This window comes from Daktulosphaira vitifoliae, unplaced genomic scaffold, assembly GCF_025091365.1.
Source record: "Daktulosphaira vitifoliae isolate Bord-2020 unplaced genomic scaffold, ASM2509136v1 Scaffold_1, whole genome shotgun sequence".
NCBI classification, from domain to species: Eukaryota; Metazoa; Arthropoda; class Insecta; order Hemiptera; family Phylloxeridae; genus Daktulosphaira; species Daktulosphaira vitifoliae.
The window spans coordinates 19,079,057-19,092,314 of record NW_026099572.1 but is presented as its reverse complement, the minus strand read 5'-3'; the positions used below and the strand labels follow the sequence as shown (position 1 = coordinate 19,092,314).

Genomic DNA, 13,258 nt, shown 5'->3' with positions numbered 1-13,258 from the left:
ATATATATATATATATATATATTTTATTATGATTAATAAACTACCCAGTATTACTTTAATTAAAACTTTAGGTTGGTGATGAAGCTATGATTGCAGTATTGGGAGTATTTAATCCAACTTTAATGGGCATTACTGATAACAACCATTATGTAATTCAAGAAGGTTTTAAATCATTACCAGAAGACCCATATGATGAAGAATTTTTGAGAGAAACAAGTGTAATTAAAATTATATTGTATATTTTTGCAGCTAATTTTTAGATTAATACCATAAAGGTTGTTGAGATTCTATCAGGGAGTCCAATTCTGTAGTACTATACTCCAAGTGTCTACTCAGCTCACATTAGCTGTCCTTATATTGCATTCAATAGTATCCCTCCATCTCTTTTTTGGTCTTTCTCTACCTCTTCTTTCTTCAACATTCATTTCTATAACTGTTCTTACAGTTTCTCATTCTCCTCTCCTTATAACATGACCAATCCATCTAAGTCTATTTTTTCTCATCTTACCCACAATTGACGCTATAACTATACTCCCTCTTATATGTTCGTTTCTTATCCTATTTTGTCTAGTCACTCTACTTATCCATCTAAGTATTCTCATCTCTGCTCTACTTTCTTATCAACCTCCCAACACTCTGAACCATACATCATAGCTGCCCTCACTTCAGTCTCGTAGAATTTACCTTTCAGCCTCATTGGAATTATTTTATCGCATAAGAGGCCAGATACTTCTCTTCACTTCAACTACCCACACTTAATCCTGTCTTACATCCTCGTCAATACTACTGCTCTTTTGCATAACTAAACCTAAATACTTAAAACTTTCCACCTCTCCAATCACGTCCTGGCCTATTGTCACTGATATCCTCATTTCACCTATCTCGTGTTCTCCTTTGTCAAATTTGTACTCTATATACTCTGTCTTACTTCTACTTAAACCATTTTCTTCAAGAACTGATCTCCACACCTCTAGCCTTTGATTAATTTCCTTCCTATTTTCTCCTATTAACACTATATCGTTAGCAAACAACATGTAGCAAATTCTTTGTATTTCTCTAGTAATTTCATCCATCACTATAGAGAATAAGTAAGGGCTTAAAGCAGAACCTTGTTGCACTTCTACTCTTACTTGAAAACCTTCTGTTACTCCTCCTACGCTTTTTACCCTGGTACAAATGCCATCATACATATTCTATTATATTAATTATTATACAAGAATAAGTCAGTTATTTTTATGTAAGAAAACTTTTATGCACATAAATTTAAAATATTTATTCTAACAGTACAACTTAAATTTTGAAGTTAGATTAAAATTTTTTATCATGTCTTATTAAATGGTCACATTATTTTCTAATATTAAATATATTTAATCATTATAAGACAAGTATATCATTAAAAGTTTATTTTCATTTGATCATTCTTCTTGTGACAGTGCTATCCATAATTAATAAAACTAATATTTATGACATGTTTCCAGAAATTTTTTTTTTGATACATTTTTAGCAAAAAAAAACTCTTGCATGTCTACTATATTAAAAAAAATGAATCATATATTTCTAAAGAGTTCAAAGTATCCTGAACTTATATGAACAATTTTCCCCATTACTTCAAACAGCAGTAATACCTTTTATTAAGAGTGTATTACATAAGAAATATTAATCATTTAAAATTTAATATTATTTGTAGAGGAGAGGAACAGGTCGTGAATTAGAAACAGAAACTCAAACTGAAAATAGTATAACACACAATACAGAAGAAGAAATATGTGTTGATCAAATTGAAACAGCTGGAAACTACTTTGATATTGAGACTGGTAGACCTCAAAGCCTAGATAAAGTAATTGTACAAAGCATTGAAAGACTTAGTAAGTATTCTAACTCAATTGGTTATTTTAAATAGATGATTTATTTAAATGAATTTCATAGAAAATAATTTAAATTTTATTGTATATTTTCAGTTATTTTCTTCTTCTCTTTCCTCGATTTCTAAGGAAATAGTTTCTATTGTTCTCATTATTTGTAATACTTGACCTGTTTCCTTATTTTTTATACACTTTGTATATATTATATATAGTAATATATATATAGTATATATTTATACTACAAAACAAACATTATGTTTTTAAGATTCAGATGATATTAAACGAAAAATGTATAGTAGTATATTGGTTGTTGGAGGCGGATTAAAATTTGAAGGTGCATGTGCATGGTTGAAGAGTAAAATATCGCTAAATGCACAACAAGTTTATTACGGAGGTGATTTCTTTTAAACAATTGAATATAAATTTCGACACATTTATTAAAATAAAACATTAAAGCAAGCAACTATGTTACTATAGCAATGCTTAATAAAATAACTTAAATACTTATTTATATTAAATAAATTAAGTTTATCCACTTTTTTTATTTTAAATTTTTTTTTAAGTTCTTAAACTAAATTAAAAAAAAGTCATATATCTTGGTTGTTTTTGAATTTAAATAAGGAATTATTTTAAACTATATAACTGTTACCCCAATTTATTACGAAATAATTTTTTTGATTCAGGTCACATTGAAATAATTAACTCCCCTAAAGATATGGATCCCCAAGTTGTTGCATGGAAAGGTGCTGCCATTCTTGTTGGTCTTGAATCTTCTATTGAACTTTGGATCTCAAGAAAAGAATGGTCATTTTGGAATATTAGAATCTTAAAAGAACGAGCCATGTTCAATTGGTAATTTTAAAATTTAAAATTATATCATAACACAATTATACTAGTCCATTTTATTGTATATAGTTGTAAAATTTGAATTAAAAATAATTTATTTAATTTTATACTATAAGAGACTTTAAGATAGTTTTTTTAGAATTTTACTTTTGTACCTTTCTTTTTTAAATGAAAACAAGCATCTTGAGGAGAGACTGCATTTACATGATATTTCTTTTGATGCTTAACTATGTTTAATTTTTAAATAAATTTACTTATTATATATACATTTTATTTTTTTATCTAAACTTACTTATAAAAAAGAGTTATTCAACTTTGAAAGCCATTTGCACATAAAAAATAGGTTGTCGGAACAAATTTGTTTTGTAACTTATAATATGTAACATAAGCTTTAATTTACTTATGTTTAGAGAACACAGTATTTCTAAAACATTTTCAGAAGTTAATTTTTTGTCCAAGCCACTATTTTAAATTCAGATTTAAGGAAAAAAAATTTATATTGATGTTTATTTTTCAAAAAGTTAGAGCATTATTAAGTTAAAAAAAACCCAGCACAGGGGGGTTGCGGCACAGTGGTGACGTGGCATAGTTGGATCAAGTATAATGATATCTGACAGTGATTAAAATCACTATCAAAAATAAACGCTTCGATGCAAATCTTTAGATAGTGTTTAATTTTAAAAAAATTGGTGTTTTATTCCAAAAGCTACTTGATCTGCTGGTTCCTTATTAATATCTCGATTAAGATAAAGTATGTCGAATGAAAAAGGGTTTATTAAAAAATATTATTTCTCATAAAAAAATTGTGTGGATCCATAAACTTTTCAATAAGTTATAGCATTATAAAGTTAAATATAATATAAATAATAAAATCGAGAATTTTCACACGAAAATAGCATTCGGTAGCCATTTTCGCCGTGAAGACAAGTCCAGAGGTCAAATTTTTTTTTTTCAAATTAAAGTATATTACATTAGCTTTAATTTAAGATATATATAAAAGTGTCAGACCTTCCGGAACATTTTCAAAAGTTAAGTTGAAAAAGTTAATTTTTTGTGAAAAAGTTGTCATTTTAAATCCCCCCCTGTGGGCAGATAAAGTGTCAGATTTACAAAAAAAATATACCAAATGATAAGTAAAGACATCAAGCATCTATATAAAAAAAAATTATATTGATATGTTCATTTTTGAAAAAGTTAGAGCATTATTAAGTTAAAAATATAAAAAAAAATTATTTTACAAAAATCGTAATTTTTTATTAACTTTGATGTCAACTTTCACCACGAAGACAAGTCCAGAGGTCAAATTTTTTTTTTTCAAATTAAAGTATATTACATTAGCTTTAATTTAAGATATATATAAAAGTGTCAGACCTTCCGGAACATTTTCAAAAGTTAAGTTGAAAAAGTTAATTTTTTGTGAAAAAGTTGTCATTTTAAATCCCCCCCTGTGGGCAGGTTAAGTGTCAGATTTACAAAAAAAAATATACCAAATGATAAGTAAAAACATCAAGCATCTATATAAAAAAGAATTATATTGATCCATACATCTTTCGAGAAGTTATAGCATTATTAAGTTAAAAATATAAAAAAAAATTATTTTACAAAAATCGTAATTTTTTATTAACTTTGATGTCAACTTTCACCACGAAGACAAGTCCAGAGGTCAAATTTTTTTTTTTCAAATTAAAGTATATTACATAAGCTTTAATTTAAGATATATATAAAAGTGTCAGACCTTCCGGAACATTTTCAAAAGTTAAGTTGAAAAAGTTAATTTTTTGTGAAAAAGTTGTCATTTTAAATCCCCCCCTGTGGGCAGATTAAGTGTCAGATTTACAAAAAAAATATACCAAATGATAAGTAAAGACATCAAGCATCTATATAAAAAAAAATTATATTGATATGTTCATTTTTGAAAAAGTTAGAGCATTGTTAAGGTAAAAATATAAAAAAAAATTATTTTACAAAAATCGTAATTTTTTATTAACTTTGATGTCAACTTTCATCACGAAGACAAGTCCAGAGGTCAAATTTTTTTTTTTCAAATTAAAGTATATTACATAAGCTTTAATTTAAGATATATATAAAAGTGTCAGACCTTCCGGAACACTTTCAAAAGTTAAGTTGAAAAAGTTTTACTTTCTATATGCATTTTTTATATTTGAAGCCCCCCCATATATAGGGAAATAGTCTGATTTAAAAAAAAAGTATATCCAATGAAAGATGTATATAAATACTACTTCTCATGAAAAAATTGAATTGATCCATACATTTTTTAAAAAATTATAGCACTTTAAAGTAAAAAATGTAAATTATAAAATCGAAAATTTTCACACAAAAATAGCATTCGGTAGCCGTTTTCACCATGAAGACAAGTCCAGAGGTCAAATTTTTTTTTTTCAAATTAAAGTACATTACATTAGCTTTAATTTAAGATATATATAAAAGTGTCAGACCTTCCGGATCATTTTCAAAAGTTATGTTGAAAAAGTAAATTTGTTGTGAAAAAGTTGTCATTTTAAATCCTCCCCTGTGGGCAGGTTAAGTGTCAGATTTACAAAAAAATATACCAAATGATAGGTAAAGTCATCAAGCATCTATAAAAAAAATTGAAAAAATTTCGAAAATTAGCGATTTTTAAATTTGTAATTTTTTTGGAGGTTTCCCCCATTTACGGGGAACGAGGGAAAAATTTTCCATTATTGAAGGTAATACTTTCAATTAGATTGTTTAGAGGAGCTGTATTCCTGGGTCACATTTTCCAAGAACCTAAAACTAAATAAAAAGTGTACTCATACCAGCGATTTAACTATAATTTTTTTTAAAATACGCCACTGAACGCATAATTCAGGATAGGGCTCTAAAACGACAGATTTTAAAAGGTCAATTCTGAAATGAAAATAAATTATTTATACATCATAATAATTCTAATATTATGCCTTTTATAATTTTTAAATTATTTTTCAAGGAGACTGCAATCTTTTCTTAAAAATTCCAACCATCTTTTACATATATCTAAAACATTATTTCCAAATTGGTTATATTTTTGCCTCCTCAATCCCTAGGTTAATTTGCATGTGACTTATATATAGATCCTTATTTAATGGAAAACATTCATAGAATTATTGAGAAAATATTAAAGTTGTCAAGAAAAATTAATAAATTGCTTTTAATTAGCTTTATTTAAATACATCAATAATTAATTTTTCAATCATTCATTATTTTATAATTTAATTTTTATAAAATCAATCCAACTTTAACAGTTGGTCATTCATACTCCCTACACTACAATATTATAGATAATATTTGGATTGGTTAAAAAATAATAAAAAATACTAAAATCAATAGCTGAAAGAATTAATTTTCGTTCTTTATTAGGAATTTATTATAATAAAATACATTAACAAATAAATTAAAGATATATCATAAAAAAATACTTGACACTTTATAATAAAACTTAATTATTAACTAAATTAATAATACATTCAAACAAACATTAAGTAAATTGAAGATAGTGGAAGGCTATAGAGAAAGTTAAGAATAAAAATTTATGTCTTCCACTACCAACTCAAAGAAAATTGGTCATGGTATTATTAAATGAAATTTATCTAATGATCATATATTTAAAAATACTATAATAAAAGTAGGCTTACCTTGTGCCTAAATGATAGATTGGCATGTATGAATTGTACATGCGAGATCACAGCTTCTAAAAAATCAAAACAGATTAGTAGATATTGTTGTTTTTTGTTAATAAAATACCTCCCGAATAATAATAGTAGTTTTCAAGTTTCTTTAAATATATATATATATATATTAGTTAATGAAAGACATAAAAAAAAATAAAGATTCATATAAATATTGTTACAATATCAAATACCAACCTTTTATTCTCATTAAAAATATTGTTTACGCCATAAACACATAAAAAACATATTTGTTTATCTATGGTAACGTCGTGCCCATTGACACATGTTTAGGTGGAACTGTATCTTGGAATAGCTGAAATTGTTTAAAATAACAATTATCTAATAATGAGAATATAGTATCAAAAAATAATTTTGAATGATTTCTCTTAAATCAGTTTTACATTATTTAAACTTCTAATTTTAAACAAAAATATAGACAGAAATTATTCAATAATAAAATGTTGTTTTATTTTAAATTTAAAACATGACCAATTTTCTTTTTGAATGTATTTTACAGCAAAAAATGTTTCAAAATAAATGTAGGTACTAAATAATAAATAAACATTTATTTTTAAAAGAAATTTAACCATTACAAACCTAAAAACACTAATATATCAATAAACAGTTATTATGAAATATTTTAACTTTTAAAATAAATTAGTCTTCATTAGAATAAAAATATTTGCATAAGACAAAATACTAAATTTGTATGGTTACTTTTAATTGTTTATTCGCAACTATTGTTAATATATTTTGGAAATTTCATTAAAATTAAATAATTATTCTATGAATATACTAGCATTTAATTTACAATCAACTTGAACCACCTTACACAAAACAAATTAATAAAAATCTTAGTTGTCCATAAAACTGTAAGTAATGTGACAGATTTTAAAACTGAAAAGTAAGTTTTTTATTTACATTTCAACAAAATGTATAAAATTAATTTTATTTTAATCTATTTTTAATATTGTAAAAATAAACAACAGAATGAAAAAGTAATAAATTAATTAACACAATACTTCATGTGTAAAGGATCTTCAAAGAACCTAGTTGAACATTCATCACAAAATTCAATAGATACCCTTTTATTAGAAACATGCAAACAAACACCTACCTCTGTATTTGAAGGATCTATGATATCATTTAGTGGCCATTCTTGATCACCATGAAATCCTTGAAGATCAATTGGGAAATCCACAGGGTTTTCTCTTTCCTCTAATAAATTAAAACAACCATCAAATAGACTACTGCTGGTATTGATAGGATATTGGTCTACATTTATTTCAGAGTTTAACTCATTTAAAGTTGTTTCAACATTTATACCTTGTTGTTGCGGAATAACATTTCTCCAATGTATGTTTCGTAGCAAATTACCAATTTGTGGACTGTTGGCAATAACACTTCTCAAATAGGCGATTTCTCGTCGACTTCTGACCCATTTTTTTTCACGTTCATCCAATTCTTTTTTCAAATTATTTATCTCACGTTTCAATTTAGACATTTTATGTTCCAAGTTTTTCACATACTCTTTTTGCTTTTTACGGTTCATTCGAGCAGCAACAGCATTTTTGCTATTGCTTGTTGGTACTCGACGAGGTCGACTTGAACTTGGCTTTTGGTTGTCAGAATCAGAATCAGAAAATTCATACTTGTCTGATGAAACAGATGAGCTAGATGATTGATCCATTTTCTTGATATCCTTAATAATCAATATAATTTGGAAGAATTACAAAGTTTCAAAATTCGTTAGAATTTTTTGTACTTACTAAAATTTTTGAGTAAAAAATTTAGTTGTATAACAATTATTTTTGAAAACTTCTACCATTTATACTAGGTTAATAAGTCATTTGGTTTCATTTTAAAATGAAAATTCAGTAAATAATTGAATAAAAATTTTACTTTAAGAATTTAGGACTTGTTAAACAGATTTTATACTTAACTAGTCAGTGTTTAACTGTAAGCGTGCGAATGTAAACGTAAGTAAACGTAAAGCGAATACAATAATAAGAGACGATAATTCATATAAACAGATACCACAAAGAATACTTGGTATCCATGGTAGTAACTAAGATTATACAGTATGTACCTTAATAAAAACTATACAAATGCTTTTAATGGACAAGCACTGCTAACATTATTACAATGAAATATGAAAGGTATTATTACCAAATAATGATAATTTATGAAAAAAAATTATAATTGTAAACAAATTGTCACAAAGTGGTCACATCATTACAAACATATGATCATAATATTTAGTGATAGATATTACATGAATGTATAGTATTTCATAAAAATTTAATAAATTCGAACAAATTTTTTTTCATTATTTCACTCATTAAATCATTTTTGTAATATTCTGAAAAAACTTCAGACGACTAATTTAATCAACAGTTTATTTTGCAATTATGTCCACTTTTAGTAAAGGTAAGTATCTATTAAAATGTTATAAATTTTAATTGTTAAAATTATAAATTTATTTATAAGGCAAACCCGAGGATAACTGTAAAATATTATAAGAATTTGATTTTTGATATTTTATAGACGTTTAATCAAGTAAACACATATATAAAATTCATTACAAAATTTGACTTTTCTATTCATAGCTTTTGATTTAAAGATGTTTAGTTAACTTTATCATTATTGAATTTTTTGTAACATTAAATATTAGAGTATAATATTATATATTATTATTAGAGTAATATTTCAGGATAGTACTTAAATATGAAAAATAATATATTTTAATTTTAGTAATTTATCTTTATTATAAAATATTATAATACACTTAGTTATTACATTTCAGAATGGTGGATTAAGTTTTTTTTGGAAGCTGGAATTCCTGCTTTTGCATCTACTAAATATGCAGCTATATTTTTTGAAAATAGAATACAATCCAACATGTTAATGGACTTGGATAAAGATATTCTAAAAGAAATGGGAATAACTGTTATTGGAGATATTATAGCTATTCTTAAACATGCTAAGGATGTTTACAGAGAGGTTCTACTAAACAAATATAAATTCAAATATGATTTTAAAAGTATAATTTTTTAATAGGGATTTTATGGAAATAGTGGAAATGAAGTATCTACACAAAAAAATAGTTCTTCTATAAATAATGAAACTGCTCCCCCCAAAAAAAAAATAGGTTTGTTATATTATTACTTTGTATAGTTTTTATCAATTATCAACAAATAGAATGTCCATATTTATGATCATATTTTTTCAGTTGCTAATAAAATTAAAAAGATTGTTGTTAGAAAAGTTAAAGTTTCTAGTGAAAGTGAAGTTGAAGAAGAATTGCCTGTATCTAAAATTATTAAGAAAAAAGTTCTACCTCAACAAACTCAACATAACACTAAAATAATAACAAGAAAAATTATTACAAAACCAAAAACTATTGTAAAAACAAAAGCAGGAGTCATAGAAAGTGATGATGACAATTGTGTTCCAACTAGTGAAATAAAAACAAAAAGTTCAGTTTTTGATCGTTTAGGAGTTGGTGATGTTAGTAGTACTACTCCGAATATTGATAGTGGAGTTAATTCTGATTCTAAAAAGGTATACTTTATAGATTTTTATTAAATTCTTTTATGATCTTATGAAATTATTTTTTTTTTTAGACATCTGTGTTTCAGCGACTTGGAAAAAAACACAACAATGAACATACAGTAGTACAGATGAAACGTTCTTTACCATCTGATGCACATTATGGACCTATTATTCCTTCTGAAGAAAGTAGTGCATTTACCAAAAGAATAAGGAATGAAGTACTAAGTAAGACATATAAAAATTAATTTTCACTAAATTTGTACTTTTTTTACTAATAAAATAAGTAACAATAGTAAATAATAATATTACTCTAATATGTTAAATAAAACTTTTTTACAGATTCTAATTCATCAAAATCTGTTTTTGAGCGGATAGGTGCCTCATGTGATATTGAAAAAAAAAGTCCTGGTCTTGTTTCAAAAAGTGGTATGATATTATTTGTTAATAGATTTGAATTTTTTTTTTATTTGTAATTTATTATTTTTTATTGTTTAGCTTTACTAAGAAATGTTAATAATCATGATGCCGGACAACCAATTCATGTTAATCCAAAGGTAATATATATACTTTTATGTTATTATATTAATTATACTGAGTGCCCACTATGTTCTAACATATAATAACTTCTGAATCACATTAAAATTATATTTTTTATTATTTGTTTCTAAAAAAAATAAAGCATAAATTAAATTTCACAATTGTTATTTTTTAAGTTTTAAAATTATATCGAGTTACAAGCATTTTACTACGTTTAATAGGTATGTAGTGTAGATGGAAGGCACATAAACCAACTAAACCCACTCATTGTATTAAAATGTTTTTAGTTTGATAGGTACTTATGTTGAAATTATTATTAAGTCATTAAATGTTTTTTGTAAGAGAAGTTCTTAAAAACTAGCTATTTTAAATTTATGAAAAAAATTGACATTAAAAAAAAAATAAAAAATTTCATTCTAGCAATAGAGCTTAATTATCACATTTAAAACTTCTATATCAAAATTTTGTTAACACCCTGTTAAATTTAATTAATTTTTATCAATACTCTAGTGTTGTTTTAAAACATTAAGTAGAAAAATTGTAAATAAAACATTATTTGTTTTAGGTATTAAATGTAAAGAAGCTGAGTCTATTAAATCGTTCACATTTCAGAAGCTCAGATTTAGGTTCAGATAAATATGGCCTTTAATTAAACATTAACTTACATTTTGCTAGACAATACTATTTAATAATTTTTAACTGTTCATAAAAAAATTATAAATTTTAATAAAATTAAATTAAAAAATAACTAATTTGATATTGCTGGCCATACTTCTTGTAAAGTTTAACATTGTGTATTCTTTTTCTGCTTTTTTTATGTTACTTAATTATTTCAATTCTTAGTCTATATCTGACATTATTTGATTATTAACTACATTTTAATAATAATTTTTTTTTTATTTGTATAATTTAATAATTTGTTACAGTAATTGACATTTTGACTAACACTAAAATATTTCTTGTCAAACTTCATCATTAAATAACACTCTTAAAATAAAAACGTTTCAAAATTAATAGTAATAATATTTTTACATTGCTTAAATTTTTTCATTACCTATTAATACTTCATGATATTTTAATATAATCACACTTATGAGGTGCACAATTAAGGTCTTTGGTTCTATAGAGATATGTATTGTCTTATCAGTAACATTAGTAAATAGTTAAAGGGTATTTGCAGTGTCGTACTTAGCTTTTTCTTATGGGAGGGGACAAAATGTATTTATGTGTCTTATAAAAGAAATTAATGGTTTACAAAAGATTTATACATAAAAAAATTGTTTACTATCTTCACTGAATTCTATCTTTTATACATAATTATTTTTGTGATGAGAATTCCTCCTCAGAGTATATCCTTGAGAGAATGTAGAACCTCACATCAAATATCAATAAATAATAACAGTTGTCGTTTGAACCAGAAAAATGAAATAATAACACAAAAGGGGGTCATCAATGGATCATAAATTTTGACTAAATTAAACCAAAACTATGTTTTGACCAAACTTTTATAAACGGCTATTAAATATCATTTTAGTGTAACCAGAATAATAATAATTTATTTTGTTAATAAGTATTATCATAATATTATTTTTAATTAACTATGTAATTAAGAAAAAAAATAAAAACAAAATATTCACATATAATTATAATGCTTACATGATACCCCAATTCCAGGGGCATATTTAAAAATTTATAATGGGATGGCACAAAAGTTTTTTCACAAATAAAATTTAGATGACCCTTTTTTTACTCATAACTTTTTTGTTAAGGTACATAAAAATTTGAAAAAGGTACACAAAAAATTTCACATATATAATATATGTTGCGTTCTTTTTTCTTATATACATAAACAATAAGTATATATAGAATGATTCATTTAATGTTTGATTTCTTTTAAAATAGTAATTATGTTAAGAAAATTATTTTAGGTATTTTTAGTTACATAATTTCTTGATTTATTAGTTACTAATTAATTTATTTAATGTAATCCTTATACCTTATAAGAGTGTCAACATTATTTAATGTGCTAGTTAAATATGTATGTTACCATTTAAAAAAATAAAGTTGACATATGTAAAGTCAGGATGATTAAAAAAATAATTTTCTCAACATAATTGAATTGTCATTTGTTAACTTAAAAATGACCGAATACACATTTTTACTTAACAAGTTTTATGTTAAATTATTAATTTTTCAATATAAATACTTCTTTTTTTGTAAAAAGTGCACTTTTTTAATTGTATTTATGTATATTATATAGTTTTAAAATAAACATAATATAAATAAATCAATAATTGATTTATTTATTTGTAGATTTTTTCTATAATTATTATGGAAAAAAATAGTTTTTTATTTGTCCTTAAAAATTTGGAAAAGTGGATATAGGTGACTATTCAGTTATTATTTTAATAGAAATCGAGTGGCTTGGTTAATAGAACTCACTTTTACATTCTGAAACACGACTAAGAAAACATGAACTGAACACAAGGCCTTATCTAGCCATCTAAGTTCTAAATTTTTTGAAAAAAGGGAATTTTGAAGTAATGGTGCCCCCCTCCATTTTCTATTTTACATGTATTTTCACGATTTCCCATTCCGTTTTTAGCTTTGATGCGAAGCTGAGAAGGTATTGGTTTTACTAAGATGTGTTTTTTTTTTATTTTTATTATTTTTGTCTGTTACCACTTTTTCTCAGCTCTCACCGAACCGATTTCTTTCAATGATACGTCAAAAGATCACAAATCGTATCTAGTCGAAGACATTACCCTT

General features: G+C 24.7%; 3 protein-coding genes across 4 annotated transcripts in view; 2 read left to right on the top strand and 1 right to left on the bottom strand.

The window, feature by feature from the left end:
- Window positions 1–4,244, top strand: part of LOC126896820 (actin-related protein 8-like) — a 7,067-nt gene extending 2,823 nt beyond the window's left edge. Inside the window, exons 8-11 of the mRNA XM_050669926.1 lie at window positions 72–218; window positions 1,688–1,865; window positions 2,128–2,256; window positions 2,546–4,244. Of these exons, the coding sequence (XP_050525883.1) occupies window positions 72–218; window positions 1,688–1,865; window positions 2,128–2,256; window positions 2,546–2,718 (627 nt within the window). The 3' untranslated portion in view covers window positions 2,719–4,244. The remainder of the gene's footprint in view (window positions 1–71; window positions 219–1,687; window positions 1,866–2,127; window positions 2,257–2,545) is intronic.
- Window positions 4,245–6,077: 1,833 nt separating this feature from the next.
- On the bottom strand, window positions 6,078–8,401 carry LOC126896836 (CREB/ATF bZIP transcription factor-like). Of its 2 annotated transcripts, XM_050669951.1 has the most exons (5): window positions 8,167–8,390; window positions 7,724–8,099; window positions 7,515–7,615; window positions 6,593–6,710; window positions 6,084–6,417 (listed from the first exon to the last, which is right to left on the bottom strand). In XM_050669951.1, the coding sequence occupies exons 2-4, from the start codon at window positions 8,085–8,087 to the stop codon at window positions 6,654–6,656; spliced, it is 522 nt and encodes a 173-aa protein (XP_050525908.1). In that variant the 5' UTR covers window positions 8,088–8,099; window positions 8,167–8,390; the 3' UTR covers window positions 6,084–6,417; window positions 6,593–6,653. The 2 variants fall into 2 exon arrangements, with proteins under 2 accessions (XP_050525907.1, XP_050525908.1); XM_050669950.1 differs by having other exon boundaries at window positions 6,078–6,417; window positions 7,515–8,099; window positions 8,167–8,401.
- A 185-nt stretch (window positions 8,402–8,586) lies between these two features.
- LOC126896828 (uncharacterized protein C19orf47 homolog) lies at window positions 8,587–12,313 on the top strand. The gene is made up of 8 exons (XM_050669937.1): window positions 8,587–8,827; window positions 9,204–9,400; window positions 9,458–9,548; window positions 9,630–9,961; window positions 10,024–10,177; window positions 10,292–10,378; window positions 10,448–10,506; window positions 11,055–12,313. The coding sequence occupies exons 1-8, from the start codon at window positions 8,809–8,811 to the stop codon at window positions 11,136–11,138; spliced, it is 1,023 nt and encodes a 340-aa protein (XP_050525894.1). The 5' UTR covers window positions 8,587–8,808; the 3' UTR covers window positions 11,139–12,313.
- Window positions 12,314–13,258: the final 945 nt, after the last annotated feature.